This window comes from Cuculus canorus, chromosome 21 (genome assembly GCF_017976375.1).
Source record: "Cuculus canorus isolate bCucCan1 chromosome 21, bCucCan1.pri, whole genome shotgun sequence".
Classification (NCBI taxonomy): domain Eukaryota; kingdom Metazoa; phylum Chordata; class Aves; order Cuculiformes; family Cuculidae; genus Cuculus; species Cuculus canorus.
The window spans coordinates 5,992,140-6,010,723 of NC_071421.1; the positions used below are offsets into that span (position 1 = coordinate 5,992,140).

General features: G+C 41.9%; 1 protein-coding gene across 3 annotated transcripts; it reads right to left on the reverse strand.

Annotated features, from left to right (window-relative positions):
- Nucleotides 1-588: 588 nt before the first annotated feature.
- Nucleotides 589-18,320, reverse strand: LRRC38 (leucine rich repeat containing 38). Of its 3 annotated transcripts, XR_008453230.1 has the most exons (4): nucleotides 17,549-18,320; nucleotides 5,276-5,343; nucleotides 2,112-2,360; nucleotides 589-765 (listed from the first exon to the last, which is right to left on the reverse strand). XR_008453230.1 is itself a non-coding variant. In XM_054085790.1 (3 exons), exons 1-3 carry the CDS (start codon nucleotides 18,297-18,299, stop codon nucleotides 2,283-2,285), a joined length of 897 nt encoding a protein of 298 aa, XP_053941765.1. In that variant the 5' UTR covers nucleotides 18,300-18,320; the 3' UTR covers nucleotides 1,214-2,282. The 3 variants fall into 3 exon arrangements, 2 of the variants coding, with proteins under 2 accessions (XP_053941765.1, XP_009560668.2); XM_054085790.1 differs by lacking the exon at nucleotides 589-765 and having other exon boundaries at nucleotides 1,214-2,360; XM_009562373.2 differs by lacking the exons at nucleotides 589-765; nucleotides 2,112-2,360 and having other exon boundaries at nucleotides 2,857-5,343.
- Nucleotides 18,321-18,584: the final 264 nt, after the last annotated feature.

Sequence of the window (18,584 nt, forward strand, 5' to 3'; positions counted from 1 at the left end):
ATGCAGAGATAGTAGCAAACTGGGACTGTTGTTCTAAATACAGTCAAGATATGAAGACACAGAAACCAAGACACAAGGGGAAGATGTGTCTATCATTAGATGATGTATCCGAGATTCTTCTATAGCTACGATTGGACTCAATAATCTTAAGGGTGTTAAGATCCTTCCAACCTGAAGGATTCTGTGGTTCTATTTTCTACAATTTTATGACAAAGTTGTATTTCTCCAGTGTTAAGAGATAGAACATGAAATAAATGTGTCTGGAGGCTCATGCATATTCCAGGCTGCTTGGTTGTCCATGACAGATGATATACTCCAAGAAATTTAATTTGCTACTGTATATTTCTGGTTTCTTTTTGGAAAAAGTCTGCAAGGCTTCAGCATTTCAGCATCACCTTCACGAATCAGGGTGACTTACCTCCACAGCACACCACCTCAGTTGCCACTAGAGGCCAGTAAGACAGGCTCCACCACAAATACAACATCCTTCCCAGAGGAATGGTCAGATTCGGAAGCTTTCAACCCTCCTGCTCCTTTATTTTGGGGGACACGAACCGAATTTAGCAATGTGCCATCTAGTAGCCCTGGAAACTAAAGTAATTAACTCACATAGCAGGCAGGTAGTACACACCGGATCAGTAAAAGGTCCTGCACAGAGTTGCTCTGGTGGGTTTGACAGCCAGCACAGCTGAACCTCCGCTTCGGATGAAGGACTGTCTCAGGTTCAGCATCTCCATCAGGTGTCAGCAGTTCCGCTGAGGCTGCCTACAGGGGTGATAGTTACAGCAAACTCTAGTACGGTACACACACCCCCTTCCTCCCACATGAGTGAGCACACCCCATCCTCACAGACAGGGGACTGCACACAGCTCTTCCCACAGCCAAAAGACAAGACAGTTTTTGGTCACCTCTACGTATACCAGATTTTAGCTGTCAGCGTACAATGGTTCACTGTCTACTACATATCTGAGACAGGCAAGCAGTGTGCTCCTCTTTATGAGCTTCCAGAACCATCTCTTCAAGGTGCTTCCCAACGCATTTTTATGCTGCTCTAAAAACGATCCATTAATATTCATATGTGAGCAAAAATCACAGCTGAAGCTGCCTCAGAAAGACGCTGCCTGACTGAGGATGAAATGCTTGGTTTGGACAGTCGCTTCAGGTGATCTTGATTTTAATATTTTGTGGATTAGAGGTTTTTAAATGAATACACATGCTTCTAAAAAGCCAGACTCCATCTCAATTACATCATGCAGATTTGCTTTCCAGCACATTTTTTGGATCCTCACACATACCAAGATGCAGCATTTCTTCAAGGAGACATATCTGCAGGCAATGTGACAGCTGCTTCGCAGCTCTTTGAGCCTGCAATGTTCTATTTGGGTCACGCATAGTATCTTTCCTTCCCTGAGAAGCAGGTAAAATGTCTGCTCCTTTCTGACACCGAGAGATACCGCCGCTAAAGTAAAGCCATTTTAGGAGGAGAATTGTAAATGAGGACAAACTTGCTACTGCACATTTAGAATCACCTGCAGGCAGTGCTGCCGGAGCTAGCAGTGGATCGCACAGCGAGCTAAATTCAGCTCTCAGACTTGGCACCATTGTAACTTCACCGGTCTTACTGGAGGTTACAGCAGTCTGAGAAGGGAGCGCACACTAGATCCCACCCACCCACAGACACATCCTCACATCGGAGACTTCCCATGTCCACAAAGCTGGAGATGGGATCACCTCCGTGGTATCACCTTTGGGGAGGTAAAACTGCAAGAATAATGCAGCCTTCAGGTCACTTTCTATTCATGGTGAAATTTGCTTTCAAAGTTTTGCAGGGGATGATTACGGTGATCGCCGGTTCTGGCAGCATTCCAGCAGGGGAATGCTTTCCTCTGAAGATTACGTAAAATAAGAAAAATCCCAGTAAGAACTAAATCCAAGTTCGGTCTCATTTACTGGCAATTAGGATTATGCAAAATCAATATTAATAGCAGGTAACTGCTGCTGCTTACAATGATTACATATTAGTAACCAGTTGAGGTCAAATACTTGCGAAATACATGTTACCTTGTAGGGGAAAATATCATTAACATTTCTTATCTGGAAAAAAAACATACTCTGTAAAATCACTTTGATATGATGGAGTATCCAGAATGGTAGCTTCATAAATAAAGCTTCGCTAAGCCTCGCTCTTCAGCTTTCTCTGGATTATGCGGGTGTCAGCTTGGTCTGTTCCTTGCTGTTCTGAGGGGTGCTAAGTTCCAAATAAAATCTGTGCTTTCAAGGCTTTATGTCGGGCTGAACAAAAGGCTCCTAACTATAAACAAACCTAGATCTTCATTTTGAGGCATCACGGTAGGATGAACCTGCAAGTGAGAGCACAACCCAGTCAAAATGCTTGAGTTTGAGATGTGACCTCTGCAAAATTAGTCAGTGTTACAAGAAAATAAAATGAACCCAGGAATTCATTACCAAAGGCAGGGCGGACATCTGCTGAAATAGTCCCTGATATCTCACTGAAAAGTTTGATAGGACAAATCATTTTGCTAACCGATTGCAAGTTTGGATTCCATAATAAAACCTGCAGACAAAAAAAGTGTGACCCGGTTTCTTGTTCCATGACTGAACAATTTGCACAGCTCTAAATATAAAACTGTTGATAACATATCCGTATTTGTTGCAAAGGGAGCGTACTTCATGAACTGCACCAGGCAACAAGTTGTGTATCTCCAGCTGTACTGCAAAACCCCGCTTATAAATGATGAGAGAACCAGACTGGGTTTTTGTCCCTTTTTCATATCCACATACAAAGAAACATGAAAGCCCACACTGAAATTATAAATATATTTGTGTTATTTATAATCATGGCACTACACTGTGAAAATCATGTCATTTCATTTCTCTTCAAAGAACCAGAATAGAATAAGACAGTATCAATACAGAATATCCTCTCACTGTCCTACTTAACTCTGTTTCGGTGTGTTTTCAGAAATAATAATCTTAACAACGGTAGCATTACGTTGCGTTGAATAAGCTGCAGAGCTAATAGAAATAAACAATAAATTGTCCTGGTTTTGACCTCGGCATGGTGCAAACTGTTAGCCAGTGGAGTAACTCCACTGATGTCAGTGAAGCCGTGCTGATAGGAGATCGGATTAGACCTGCTGCATGACATCTGCTTCAGCCTAACACGCAGAATCATTATACACAGCCCCAGTATGGTGCCCTGAATTGCGCATCTCAAAGCACTTGGAAAAGATAAATAGCTATTATGGTCTTCATTTTATAGGTAGTGAAACCGAGGCACAGGCAGAGTGATGTGCTGAAGGTCTCCTAGCTGATCGCTGCCAGACGGGGACGACACCCCAGAGCGCTGCATCCCAACCCTCTCGACCGGACTGTGTCACCCCTGAACACTCAGTGTGATTCTCCCCTGGACAACTATCATAACAGATACAAAATGTGTGGAGCTAATTGTCTGTAACAGATCATTCATATTATCTGAGCAAGGCAATCCTGTAACCAAAAAGTGTTTTTTAAGAAATAATAGCATTTACAGTAGTTAAACAGATGCTATTTTTATCGGATCTAATTCTTTCATAAGAGCATACAGTCCTTAGATTATTTATTACTGTTATTTATTACTTTAAGCCCTCACAGCTACTCTAAATAATACTTTAAATACACAGAGCTTTAAAAAAATATTTCCATTACAAATATTTTAAAAATATACTTATCCTAAAAAGCTGGTCCAGCACTATTCCAAAAATGTCTTGTAATAAATGTCTCTTTTAATTCTAACAAAAATATCTACCATTATATAGAAGAGCTTAAGTTTTGACAAATCTGTAATACAGTCAGAAACATCTTGGGCCAGATTCCACTCTTGTTGCCAGTTTGGATCAGGGTGTTCACTTCAGTTGTGTTACTCTGGTGTAATCAGGAGCAGAATATAGCCCTTAGTGGTTTAAAATAACTAAACGGACTGGATACTGCAAGGGTTATTTGTGCCTAGCATTACAGTGAAGGGAAATCCTCTACTTCATTGCATCTAAAAAAGCAAAAGAATGTTATATTTAGTATTTGTGCCACGACCAAAGAGGTGCCAGGCAGCTGCAGTGGATGACTCAGATCTAGAATCATACTTGCTTATAGAAAAAAATTTTTTGGCTGAATGATGCCTGCAACTGCTCTCATGAAACAGAGAAAATGCTAACCCTCCTATAATGCTTTCAACAGTTCTATTTTAATTGCGTTTTGTTACTTAGAAAGTTGTGTGAGCTCAACAGAATCTTCCACTGCCTAGATCTAGGAAGGATGCTATTTTAAATTGCTTTTGTATTCTCTAGCTGAAATCACAGAATGGGTTGGAAGGGACCTTAAAGCCCATCCAGTTCCAACCCCCTGCCATGGGCAGGGACACCTCCCACTGGCTCAGGCTGCCCAAGGCCCATCCAACCTGGCCTGGAACACCTCCAGGGATGGGGCAGCCACAGCTTCCCTGGGCAACCTGGGCCAGGGCCTCACCACTCCCATCTTGAAGAAATTCCTCCTTATGTCTCGTCTAAGTCTGCCCCTCTCCGGTTCACACCCATTGCCTCTCATCCTACCACCACAAGCCTTTGTAAACAGTCCCTCCTCAGCTTTCTTGCAACCCCTTCAGGTACTGGAAGGTCACTAATGCCTCCATCCACCCATCCCTTTTTGTAGTGCATCTAGAACAAGCTGTTGAGCACTGACAGGTAGCTGTAAGCATCATCTGGAAGCTGTGAGCTTGTCTTTAAAACACTGAAACTTTTTGTTGCCTTTCTTCTTTTTCCTCCAATCGTCAAATTTCAATGCAGTGTTTAATTAAGGATCATAGAAATTAACCCAGCCTCGTTGCATTCGGTTACCTATGGAAGCACAGCTAACAGTCTCAGGGACAAACTGCCATTCCTACCTGCGACCATCATGACATTAGAATGGATCTTTGCAAGTTATGATTTAATTTAATTCATGTTTAAAGCTTTTACTCTACTTGTTTTCTTCCTAAGACTTTGGCTGATGATCTAGTAACTAATAAACCAAAGAAACTCAAGCATACAGATGAAGTTCAGTCCTCACTGTCGTCTTCATCATCATCGTCATCCTTACTGGGCGCACATCTTTGGAAGCAGTGCACTAGAGTTGCTAAGAAGAAGCTTGACAGAATAGCAGCAATAGAAACTGCGACTCCAGAGAAGATGATGATAAAAAGGTCCGTCAATGATAAACTAAATTTGCATTCACTAAAGCTGACCTCAGACAACTCATTCAGAAAGATTCTTCTGTTTTCTATAGGCAGGGAACACTGGATTTCATGGAGACCTGCAAAGAAGAGGAAAGGGAAACAAATCAGCACGATATTGATGAATCCTCCCACCACTCTGGTCAGAGATTGAATGGCTGAAAAGAAGTGTTAGGGTTAATTCTAGGTTTGAGAGTTTGTCCAAAATTCAGGGGGGAAATGAGCAAAATCTGTCACTAACTAAAAGCCATAACGTAACCCCTTAGTGGCTCCTGGAAACTAAGTTATTTCATCCTCAGTCTTCCAGGAGGTCAGGTATGACCCAGGACCATGATTTTTGACGATTTACGAGTTTTGAGTGACTGTTGAGCCTTGGATCCACCTAAATCTGAAGATCCAGAAGCACTTCCCATTGACTCCATCTGAATATAAATTCTGACTCCAAAACCGGGTAACAGGGATACCGAAGTTCATTCCACACTTTCGTGACTTCTATATTACTTCTTCCCATGTAGTTCCTAAATTACAGTTGTCTTTTTCTTCTGGTCAAACCAAAAGCTGAGGGTTAATAGATGCTTGTTCATCTATGACCTGCTTTCACCTTCACTCTCTGCCAAATGGACATACAGACTAGCAGATATTATTCCTCCCTGTGTTACTAAAGAATGCCTAGAGCTGGGCTCTTCACAGGGAAAGCAAAATAAAATCTAAATTTAAAACCTGGTGAGAATATAGTTTGACACTGGACAGTAAAAGCATACAGTTGACAGCGTATGCCCTACTCCTTCTTCATCCATAACAGGGGGAAACCACAAGAGGAGATTAATAGGACTAAAATGGAACAAATACTGAAGTGAATTAAGGCTGTTTGGCTGTTGGCAAGATAGCTTTTATCTTGCTATTAAGGATAGGAAGGCAAAGGGAAAATACAAGACTTGTGCATTAACAACACAAGAACTGCTGCTGGTTTACTTGATGCAATTCACCCTTTACTGATGATCACAGAACGGGCTGCCAGTGTTTGACCCTGTGTTGCTGTGTGCACACTGCACAGTGTGTTTCCATCGCACAGCTCTGCTGTATAACCATCACGACACTTCAAATAAGGAAATAAGGAATGGGTGACAATTAGATTTTCCTCCGCTTTTGTGAATACCATTTTTCTTATGGCTGAAGAGCTATGGTGTATTTTAGTATTTTAATATTAAGCCCAGGCTCCTAGGGGCAGTGATGCAAACCTGCCTGGTTATCTAGATCCAGCCCAGTTATTTGAGAGAGAGCTTTAGTTAAGTCTACTGTGGTTCCAATTACCTCCCTAACTTAATTGACCTAGCAATGATGACTGTACTAAATTTTGATCCCTAAAGGCCATCCTGTATCTGTTGTATTTGCCTAAAGTTCTGTGGTCTTCCCCCTTTCTCATGCTCGTCTCACCAACAAGGTGATAAAAGCTGCCGGCAGCATAGCACAGCAGTCAGCACGCTTGAGGCTGGATGGTTTCCTCTAGGCAAACTGCCACCTGAATACATGCTACATGTTTTCTCCGAGCTGGGCGTGCACTGGTGATACCAGATGGTGAGGAACTTGTTTTGCAGATCTTTGAAACCTCCGGTCTATGGAACTGGCTTGGAAGGTACAGGAGCCACACGGTTTCAAACATCCTCTGAGACTTTTGGAAATGTGGAACCCACAGCATTCCTATATATCACGTCTTACACACAAACTGATATACCAGAGCAGTTGAATGTGCCTGTGACTACACAGGTAAGCAGAGGAAGCACACACTACTGCACTCTATAGCTTGAGATTGAGCTCTTTGTGCAACCCTTTCTACTGAAAGAAGAGAGATGCGTTTACAGAGTTTATATATTTTTTTCATCAAGAGTTGTGAATAGCGACTCTAGGAGTCAATGGGAGTGACAAGCAAAAAGGGGCACACACAAATGGATATACTCCCCTATTCACAACCTTAAGAAATGAAGGAGGAGTGAAAAGCCATAGGCTGGAATTCCAAGATTTTAAAAAGCAAACGGTTTTCAATAAATCACCATGTTGTTGACAGTAATCAAAGCAGTTGCTGCTGTAGAAACAGCAAGAAAATGAAGGTAGCGCATCACAAATTCATTTGAAGATGAAGTTCACTGTTAACAGGAAAAGATCATTGCTGTATTTTGGCAGCAAAGCCTGGCCCAAGTAAGAATGGCACCTCAGCAAATCCCATTCCACCTACAGCAAGCACAAGGAAAAACAAGCTTCTACACAACCGATTTCTGTAGAACAAACCACTGTAACAGCTGCTGAGATCACATGAGAACTGCTGTTTTCGCAGCAGCTGAGCTATGCTCACAATGTGCATAAAGACAGTGTGCACAGGCGACCATCAACAACTCCACTTTTTCTAGTTTTGACTAACTGCAAAAGAAATTCTCTGGTGTCCTCACCTGCCAGCTTTTAAAACGATCCATGTGCTGGAGTGGCCTCGATGAACTGGAATATCAGATCTAAGCTTCCATAAGGAAGGAAGTAGAAAAAGAGTATATTAAAGAGAGAGAGAGAAAAAAAAGAATCCAAAAGAAAACTGCTCCTCTAAGCAGTAATACAAACTACAGCCCTTGCCTCTAGAAATAACTTGGTGGGGCAGTACTTGCCCAGGATCCCAGAGATGGAAAAGAGCCTGCTTATTCATTACCATCACCACCAGCAGTTTTGCCCTGGACTACAAAAAAGCCTGTAGATTGAGCTCTATTCTTGCTTCCCAGATGCTTTCTCCCAACACCACAGGACTCAGAAAGCAAATAGGAGAGAATCTGTCACACACCAAGTCACTCAGAGGTCATTTCTTTTTAAGAGAATCGGGGTACTGTAATGATTTTGAGTCTGATTATACAACAATGACAAATAAAAGCGCTCCTCTCCGTGTAGCCACGGGTACTGGAATCTGGGTCTTGTTCTCAAACCAAGGAGATCAGGTGGGAATTTTCTCCTTGCTTTATTCTGTGATGCTCCAACGTGCCACCTTAGCCTCAAGTTTTTACAGAAGGCTTAGTCACTGCGAATAAAATTTGCCAATAGGCAATAATCCAGCATGAGAAGCCAGGGCCAGGACAGAGGCCTTCCTAACTAATAAGATGGGAATGAACTGACCTCTGTTAGCCACACACAAGACAGTCTGCTAAAACTGAGCTGGAAGCAAAAACCTAGAAGGACCACACAGCTCGGTGGAAGCACGTGCCAGTGACCGAGGGAGAGGGAACATTTCTGAGTCCATTCTGTTCAGTGAAGGTTTTCCTTTGCTGTGATGTGACACTATTGCAAAATCCAATACAGTAAACGGAAGTTTTTCTTTCAACTCCAAAGCGAATTTGGAACAGATTTTTCATTTGTAACAGAAGTAGGACTAGCAGCTACATCACTGCTGGCACAAGGAATTCCTCCTTCCAAAGCTACTGCTGGGGTTACAGCACCACAGCTCCTGACTGCTTACCTGAGAACACCATCATCTGAAGGTGACATGCGTGTCTGCTTAGGATGACATATGAACAATACCATTTCACCTGCTTCCTTCCTTAGCAATACGTTACTTTCTGTACGTGACTTAAAAGAAGGTTGTCCTCACGACAGGAGAATCCAGAGTGAGAAGAACTGATGTGCTGTCCGCCTGCCCTTATGTTTGTGCTCAACCATAGAGCCTATGTCATACTTTGCTTCTGCAGAAAGTAACCCCAGGTCATCATACACCCTCTGCACAAACAATGAACAGAAGAATTGCTCCTATAAAGTGATCAGTATTAATTATAAGGAGTGGTGGTTTTCCTCTGAGTGATTCCGTACAGTCTGGCTCAAACAAATTACCCATCCCCACACACAAGACTTCCAGAGGACAGGAAAGTGCCACTGAACCTTAGCGCACACACTTCAAACACTCAAATAGTGTTATTTTTTATAGTTTGTTTGGGGTTTCTTTAGTTTTGTTGTTTTGGTTTTGGTTGTTTTTGGTTTTTTTTTAATTCTGCAGAATCTGTTCAATTTATTCTTCTAAAATAATCAGCCAAGTCTCTTGTAAAGGATATGTCAAAATTTCGTGCCTGGCTGCAGCAAACCCCCCTTTGATGATAGTTATATATATCTCTTTGCTCCCACAACACGTTCAAAGAATTGCTTCTTCATACCAAACAAATCTGTAAATGAAATAACAAGTGGGAGCATGTTATAAATACGTCGCTTGTGTTATTTTGGTCAAGGCCATCACGTTACCTGTAAAAACTCCAGCTGTCCCAAGGACAATGTCACACACACTGTATCTTGCTGTTACCACATCTGAAGAAGCACATGTACTCAAGAGGCAAACGGTAAAGTAGTGTTTAATTTGCAAAAGGGAATGCTTTGAAGCTCCAGCCAAGGGACAGGTGCTAGACACGATGCAGGCTTGTCTCTTAACACCAAAAAAAATAAACTAAAATGAAAAGATCGGCCTGTACCCTGAGGGAAAGATGTTAACCCCCAGAGCGAGATTTCCCAGCTATAAATTTTTGATCCCGAGTTGAAAAAAGAAAGAAAAAGTGGCCTCAATTCTGTTGGGTTCTGCAGATAACAAAAAAACAGGCACCAAGATAAATAGTTTCCTAACATTCAGCAATCTATGATAGTATGAGATAAAGAAAATCACACTCGTATACATACTGGGATGTATAGAAAATACATCCAGATAAATATCTGAAGCCGTAACAATTAAGTGAGCTCACTGCTATCTATACAATACGTGTCAGTGCACTATAATATGCCTTTCTGATTTATTTTTTTTAAGTAAAATTGGTATTTGCCCCTGTGGGAGGAATTTAGCTGCTCTCCCACGTTGCTGAATGTAGTTGACACAGACTTGAAATGCTTAAATGTGGCATTTTATTTCTGGTATGGTATTTTCCCTCCAGCTATAGTTCTCTTTAGTCTGTTTAAACACTGTCAGTAAGTTATTAGATGCATTAACAAGCAGTGAGAGAGGCATTGCCTCTGAAGAGAGATGAAATTTCACTGGAAATACCTTCAAGCCATCAGAACAGTAAGGCTTTAAAAAACCCTGAAGCCTAGATTTAGGTCCCTAAATTAAACTTTTTACCGCCAAGCGCCCTACAGTCTCCAAGGTCAACATCAGAGGGTACTTAACAGTTCACCTCAATGCCTAAATATAAAGTTTAACACTAGATGTTTGCATCTGCAAATGTTGTCCTCACATCTTTGAATCTGTGAAAGATGGAAGCACTCCAAAAAACCCTTAAGATGGAAGAAACAGAGTGAAAAGCCAGTGGCAGTCAGATCATTTTACTGAAAATGACTAGGATATCAAATTATATATTTATATACATATATATATAGAAACAGATTTGATGCGCTTGTTAGGGAATCTAATTTCTGTTAGGAGTTTCTGCTTGAACAGAATAAAAGCTGCTGAATGTGTGAAATGTCTAAGGGCTTTTAATTCCTTTCCCAAACCCCAGATATTATGTTCAGTACTAGTTATGTGCTAGCATGTGCGTGATAGTCAGGAAGAACTAAACGACTGTAATGGACAGAACAGTCTGTCCTTTTAGCTGCAGCTTGCTCAGATTCTGTATTAGTACATGAAGTTAAGGCAGTCTTCTCTACACAGCAGATGAATAAATAAGTACCAATAAAGAAGGAGAAGTCAAGAGGACTTAAAAAATACTCAGTTGTTTCACTGGCTTTTAGTTAGGTTAGAAGGTCAAATGAAACCTGGACTCTCACGTAATTATGATGCTTGGCTTTGAAGAGAATGTTTAACATTTTCAGTAAGCCCAGGGCTACTATAAAGGCCTGGACTCCTGAGGATAAATGTTATTTTATTCACAGAATAAGTTTAGTAATAGATCTTAGACTGGAACGGGATTATAGAAAGACCCTGAAAAGCAAAAGATGATCCCTTTCTAAACAGGCTTACAAAGATCATTCTATCCTTCTCACTACACCGATTCACTTCTGAATCTCATAACTGCTTTCTTTTAGTGCTGAGTCCAGTCTAAGTTTCCTGTTCCAAGAGGCTTCTTACAGTCTCATTGTCACCTGCTCTTGCTTTTTTCCTAGCTTCTCTCATTGTCTTCCTTCTGTCCTTCACGTGGAAACACGCCACTTCACCAGAATTTACCTATCAATCCCTCCTGAGGAGGAACCAGCTACAGAAATCTTGACAACTCACAGCATCTCTATCAGTACTGGCAGTAAAAAACCCTTGGAGTATCTTCAATACCAGGTTGGATGGGCCTTGGGGAACCTGATCTAGTGGGAAGTCCCTGCCCATAGAAGGGGGTTGGAACTGGATGATCTCTAAGCTCCCTTCCAACCCAAACTATTCTATGATTCTATGTTATTAAAAATCTGCGCACACGGCTTTCCAAAATGGAGCAATATTTGACCCAATGAAGAGGAAAACATGATCCCAGCTATCGCCTTTGTATTCTGACATGGGATTCACTGCCGCTAATAACTTCCTTCCTGTAAAGTTCAGTGATTACCTTAGTTTAGGATACAGTTCTGCCAGTGGACCCAGTTCTGCCTTCCTCGGGCTTCTTTTAGCAGTGTTGCTGCTCGTGGTGTGCACATACAGGTTGGTGTTCAGGAGGACGGTGCACTGACACCATGTCAGCTAGTCCTGTCTAACCCTGAGCACAGATTCTCACTTACACTTGGGCCACATCCCGAACATCCATTTCCTTTATTTATCCCACAGGCAGCACAAATCAATTTGGAATTCTGCTGCTGGACAACTCTCAATGAATTTCTCAAGTCTTTCTGGAAATACCACTGTATGCAGACTACCCATAAAAACGCTCAGTCTAAACCTTTTTGTCTGATTGGTATAAGTCTTTCTAATACTGTTTTAAGAGGACAGCAAAATTTTTCATTCTTGCAGTGGATAGTGGGGAACTTACATATCGAGTATTTACTGAACACAAAAGGCTGAGAAAATGCCATTGAATCCAGCACAAAAAGCACAGACACTGATTATTGCTTGTAACCCCAGAAACTGTCCCTGCCCATCGCAGGGGGTTGGAACTGGATGATCATTAAGGTCCCTTCCAACCCAAACTATTCTATCATTCTCTGAAGCTTTACACGACTTTCCAGAGAGGTTTTTCCGAAGATACTGAGAAGCAAAAAAAAATGAAAAGCAAAATAAGGGCAAGATGACAGAAAGAAGACACTACAGTCACACTCCAAGGAATGCCTAAGCTCTAATTAAAAGTAATGTTAAAAATGCATTAGTCATTAGCAAACAAGGTCACAGGCTCAGCTGCCCAAAGCATGTCCACAGAAAGTAAAAATCAACAACAGAGCCCTCTACAAAGCCCTTCAATACGGCCACTGCTGACTACTTGTATTTCTGTTACGTACTTTTTATCTGACTCCAACTCCTCTACCGAGAGGAGACACTCCGAGGCGTTCAAGGACTGCATTTTGCAGTGCTGTCCACTACTTCTAAGCAGCATCTTGCACCAAAAATCTATTCCATCAAAGCCATTTGTATTTAAACACTGAGATGGTTGTGTTTGTAAACCTCAGTTCTGTAGGGCATGTTAACCGGCAAACGATATTTTACGGGATTAGCCGAGTTTCAAATGGGATGACTAAAAAAAGTAGGTGAGGAGATGGAGGCAAAGAAGGAAAAGCACAAGACAAAATGTGATACGGAACTAGCTCTGAAAGCAGAAGAAAGACCTTCCAAACAACAGAAATTACTGAGCGTATTTCTGTAGGATTTCCAGCTCCTATTAAGGCAGAAAACATAAGAAATCTCAAAGGTGACTCTTGAGCTCAAAACCATGAATGCAGGTTTTCCCAAGACTTCTCTGAATTTGAAATTTAAAACATTGTGCCCCAAAATTATTTAACTCAACCTATAACCACCCTTTCCTTTATTCAACACCTCTGACTTTTATCCATATTTTTCTTAATTTCTGCCAGAGTCCAAACTCTTTCCTTCCTCCTCTGCTCTCTGCAATTCTCACTCGAGAGAACTTCAGCCTCGTCTCTTTTTATAGAATTCCAGAAGATGGATCACCTTCAGGCAAGTGGAGGACAGAAGATAATAGCATCCTCCTCAGGCCTATGATTGCCTTGAAGTTTTTAATAACACATTTAAGACCAACTTAGACCTTTCTTCTTTCAGGATATTTTTTGTTATAGTTTGCATGCCCCCATGGAGTAAAACCTCTCGTGAAAGTATTTAAACCCATTAAACCCATCTTTGAAGGGACAGTGAGCCTACTGGAACTTTTTTATTTCCAAATAATTATGCAATATTCTTGTCTCCGTGCTCCTAATGGAAAGCCATTAAAATGAATCACTGGCCACCATGCTGTCTTTCAAATATCACAAATATCTAAAAAATCAAATATCTATAAAATATCTATAAAATTAAACACCCTACTACAGGAAATCTTTATAAGTTTTATAATATAATCATATTGGCCCATAGCGAACACTTCATCTTCCCGAGCAAAAAGAACACTTATCACCATTCCACTGATCTTTGCAGTTCCTTTGTCTCCTTTGCACTACGCCTATTATTTTTAATCAATTAATAACAAAATCAGAGCGAAAGAATGTGGTTTGGTTTTGGGGTGCGATGAAAATGCTGGGTTTAATATCTTTTTATGAGCATATATGTTTGCTGTTTTAAAGTGCCGCGTGTGACGGCAGGTAAAACACTGAGTTTAATTGCAAAACTTTGAGAGCAGTTTCTTTAACAAGTCTGCCTGCCCATCTGGCACCAAGAGCAATCTTTACTGCCACTTAAGCTTTTATTTAGAAGTTTAGCTTAGATGAATAAATGCTGGGATCTGTAAAATGATTCAAACCCCAGCTGTTGGCGTGAAGTGACACATTAGATGTGCAAAAGCAGCTCAGCTGGGAAGAGGCTTTCCAGGCGGACAGGTCAGCGTGAGTTATAACTTCACAAGCTATTTCTGGTGGCGTGCCAGAAAGAAAATGGACCTGGCTTTGAAAAACTAATGAGTTCAAGTATGGCTTTTGTTCAGATCACAGAGTTCTCTGGAGGCCTTAATTGCAGAGGGAGAGAGATTCCAGATCAGTTATTGAGATTTCAGTTCACATTGACCAAACTCCAATTTTTAAATCAACTTGGTATTTCTTTGGAAAAAAAACCAAGGGTACCTTTGACTACTGTGCTGTTTCACTGCAGCGCTAAAACTGAAAGGTGGAGCAGCGGCTGGGCTCAGTAAACAGTTAATAGCTTGACTTAATTCTCTTAGACATGTAGACAGGACACATTAAACTAATTTTAAGTGTCATTCAAAGTGAGGAATCAAAATGAATGCTCAGAACTAAAATCTATCTGCCAATGTATCGTTCTCGGCCATTTATCTTATTTCTTGCTACCAGTTCTGAATTGTGAGGGAGAGCTGTGCTACATGGACACCTGCACCTGCAGCCCTGGATCCCAGTTCATCCACTGGCTGGCTGGAACATGCTTCTTTTCTGCTTTGGTATATCCTTTCTTGTCCAACCCATTCTGGAGCATCCCAAGCCAGCGTAAGACACATGACTGTGTACAGAGCCTCAAGATTCTTTGCAGTACTTTGTGCTTTTCATGCCAGGATGGGGATCAGCGGTGCAAGTTTACTGTCATTCACCTTTCCACATTGCTTCCCTTCTCCACAAATCCAGGTTACAGTGTCTGTCACTTAAAGGCCAATCTGTCAAGAAACCACTCTGTACTGCTAATCACAGTTTATTCTGAAACAAAACCAAGAGAAGAAAAATGCCAGGCAGCTCCTTTTCCCTTCCACTGTTTTTATAAAGGCCACCCAATGCAAATGCTGGAGCTGCTGCTGAATTAGAAAGGAAAAGCTTGCCGCCAGGATAGCTAAGCTCTTGTCTTGGGCCCTGGAAATGTAGCTTTATCTTTTTTCTTTTGCTGTATTTCCAGACATGATGCCTGCTGTCCTACTTATCTTGCTGCGTTCACTGCAAGTATACTCCCGTCTCCAGCCTTACGGCAGAATCAGGAGGACACCAGGGAGTCCAAACGCTGAATCCTTCAGTGAGTTGCTCTTCCCACTCACCCCAGGAAAGGTCAGGTGAAAGGGGTTTGGACAAGTGGTGCTCATGTCATTATTTCCTAACAGGTACAACACTACTACAGCACTGAAAACGGGATATAAAATGCAATCAAATCATAATTCTAAGCAGCAGATTTACACTCACTTTCCAAAAGTTGTTTTGAAAGGCACTCAATTGTGGGCATATGGTTTTAAAATGTCATTGAGACAGACTTTCCTTTTTGCCCTTACCTTTGCGAATAAATTTTTTTGCTAGTTTATTAAAGGAGACAGCCAGTGTTTTTGCAGCAGCAGCTCACAACAAGGAATGGAAACGCTACCTTCACATGCTTTTCTGTACACATGCATCAGATCTCACTGATGTGACCGGCTGCAAACACAGCAGGGGACTTGCTCCTGGGAACGAAGGCGAATCATTTGCTTAGGCCACATCGGGGGAACAGCTCTGATAAAAACTACCGTTTGAATATTTCCTTCTTCCCTTCTTGTCTTTCCCAAATCAAATCTAACTGAAAGTTTAGAAGGTTCAGATGAGCTACTAATTTTTTAGTTCTCTGGATGAAACACAACTGTGGGTGAGAAAAAACACTGTGAGAAAGTACCTCAAAGCTTGCAAGATCCTGGGGAACATCGTCAATACCATAGGGAAGTTCAGCCACTTGGAGTTTCCAGACATAAGACCCACTTTCAACATGGACAGGAGAGAAAAGAGAGGTGGCTCGGATAGACTCTCAAACTGAACCGATTCAGTGTGTATAAAGGATAAAGCTTGAAATTCCTTAAGAGAGATGGCAAGCACGGGGAAAGTGAATTGATGTTCAGCATGAGAGACGGGAAATACTCCGTTCAAACTTCAGCTGAAGCATCAGGGGAGATGGGAGAACAGGCCCAAGATTGGTTTAGAAAGAACCAAGAGGAAAATTTCACACTGAAGCAGACAGGAAAAAAACCCAACACTTTCCTCAAATGACTTCTTCCTTAAAGCAGCAGTTTTACAGCTAAGAATATTTAGGGCAACCTAGATGAGCATATTAAAAAAATGCTACCCAAGGTCACGAGCACAGGAAGAACTTGAATAGCTGACTGCAGACTGATGATAAAGAAAGGAGAGAAAACACCTCTGAAATTTGCAGGCTCGCTGTGGTTTTCTCCCTTTACATCTGAATTCAAACAGTTATTTGACCTCAACCCATTGTCCTGAGCTCCTCTCCCCCAGCCTTTTAGCTCTCACCACCTTCTGCACAGATATCCCCCCTCGGATACCAGGGATTCCATCTCCAGTAACACTCGTACACCCTCCGTGGCCCTGACAAAGTTTTTATACCCTGAGCAGTCTGCGTGCTGCAAGCAGCCGGGCGGCTCAGTGGCAGGAGTTTATGCCCTAGTGCTTGTTGGGAGGCATGAACTGTGAGATGATCTCCTGTAAAGCTGGATTACGAGAAGCTTTCGGGGGGAGTGGGAAAGGTGGAGCAAGAGTCTGGATTCCCTATATGTGGCAGTCTTAATACTTTCCCCCCACCCCATGCTTTTCTGAAAATTGCTGGCCCAAATACCAGAATTATATGTCCTGCATTTTGGGGGTTCCAGAGCCATTTCAATTTATTCCTAATATTGGAAGCAGTGCTAGTTTAATGAAAATAGCCCAAACTAAGCTACTGAAGAGAGTTTCAAACAGAGTATAGCAGCAAAATACTTCCAGAAAACGGCTGACAATGACAGTTGCATAAAATGGGGATTTAACTCTCATGTAGCAGCTTTGTAGCTGATCGGTAAAATGAGAGAAAAAACTTTTCCTAAGGAGCTGGCACAGAAATACTTAGCTACTCAAAGGGTTTACTGTAGAAAATATATTTACCAGAGAGAAATGAAGTCTGGAAGAGAACCAGCTCTGGGCTGAATGAATTTGAAAAGGCTTTCACTGCCTATGGAAGCTTAGGCTATAAATCAAAATTATTAGGGCTTAATTTTTTAATTTTATTTCTTAACTGGGCAGAGGACCTGCTGCTAAAAAGCAGCCAACATCATTTTAATGGACTGATTTGTTGTAAGCATGCAATTCCAGCTTGACCAACATGCAGTTTGGGTCCCTGCAGGCAGCACATGGATGAGCTGACCAAGACCCCTCCTTCCCTCCAAGACACACACACACAGAGAAATGCACAGACTGCACCATAAGGCACCGAGTTTTTACCTTTCTGGAGCTTGGATGCATTGTCCTGTATCCAGCTGAAAAGATTGGCAAAGTCACAGTCACAGACCCAAGGGTTGCCCTCTAAGCGTATAGTCCGCAGGGAGGGAAGCGCTTCTAGGGCTGCCACATTGAGGCTCTGTAAGTTATTGTCATTCAGTTCTAACACTTGGAGCTGTTCCAGGTTCTCAAAAGCAGCCTCATCCACGTCCACCAGGTTATTGTTTCCAAGGCTCAATTTTATCAGTTTTTCTGCTGATTTGAATATCCCAGCATCAAGCTGTGTTAAATTGTTGTAGCTTAAGTCTAAATAAACCAGTTTGGTAGAACTGCTAAAAGTGCCCTCTTCTAAAGAGGTGAGGGAGTTATTCCTGAAGTCCAAATAAACCAGATCACCATAAAATATAAAGAAATCAGCCGGTATCGCCTGAATGTTGTTATCAGCTATAAGAAGTTTCCGTACATCCAATGGAAATTGATTAGGAACACTTGGGAGTCCTTGATCCCGGCAATCTATGGTGTGGTAGTCCATACAGCTACAGACAGCAGGGCAAAGGCGAGCCCCGGGTAAGAAAAGCAGGCAGGCAAAGACAGAAAAAGGCAGAAGGCAGAGAGGAAAGCATGGCAACATCGTCAAGGATCTGAAAGCTGTGATGAGCACCACCTCTAAGAGAAAGACATTTTGCTCAGCTGAGCAGCAGTGCCTGGTACTTGTGTGTGTGTGTGTGATTGTATCCAGGAGATCACATATCATCACAGATCCGATAGCAGCAGCCTTGGGAGGGGGAGGGAGAGTGACTGAAGGGAAGAGGGAGGGAGGCAAATGTGAGGATTTACACTGTCAGAATATTGTAATGCTGCACGGTGTCAGGGAAAGCGATGATTGGGTAACGAGAGGATCTTTCAAAGGACTCCCTTGCTTTTGTGAGCTAAAAAAAGCTGAGAGCCTGTTTGCATATTTGCTGTATATGACAGCAAATTGGAAATCACACCTGATCCTGTGCCTCTACCAACAACAGCTTCTGCTTAAAAAACCTTC

Bases quoted from the DNA above. Each gene is read 5' to 3' on its own strand.
- LRRC38 (XM_009562373.2), bottom strand. From the start codon at position 18,299: ATGATATGTGATCTCCTGGATACAATCACACACACACACACAAGTACC. The intron at 5,344-17,548 runs GTAAAAACTCGG...TCTTCTTTGCAG, and splicing joins TGCATCCAAGCTCCAGAAAG to GTCTCCATGAAATCCAGTGT.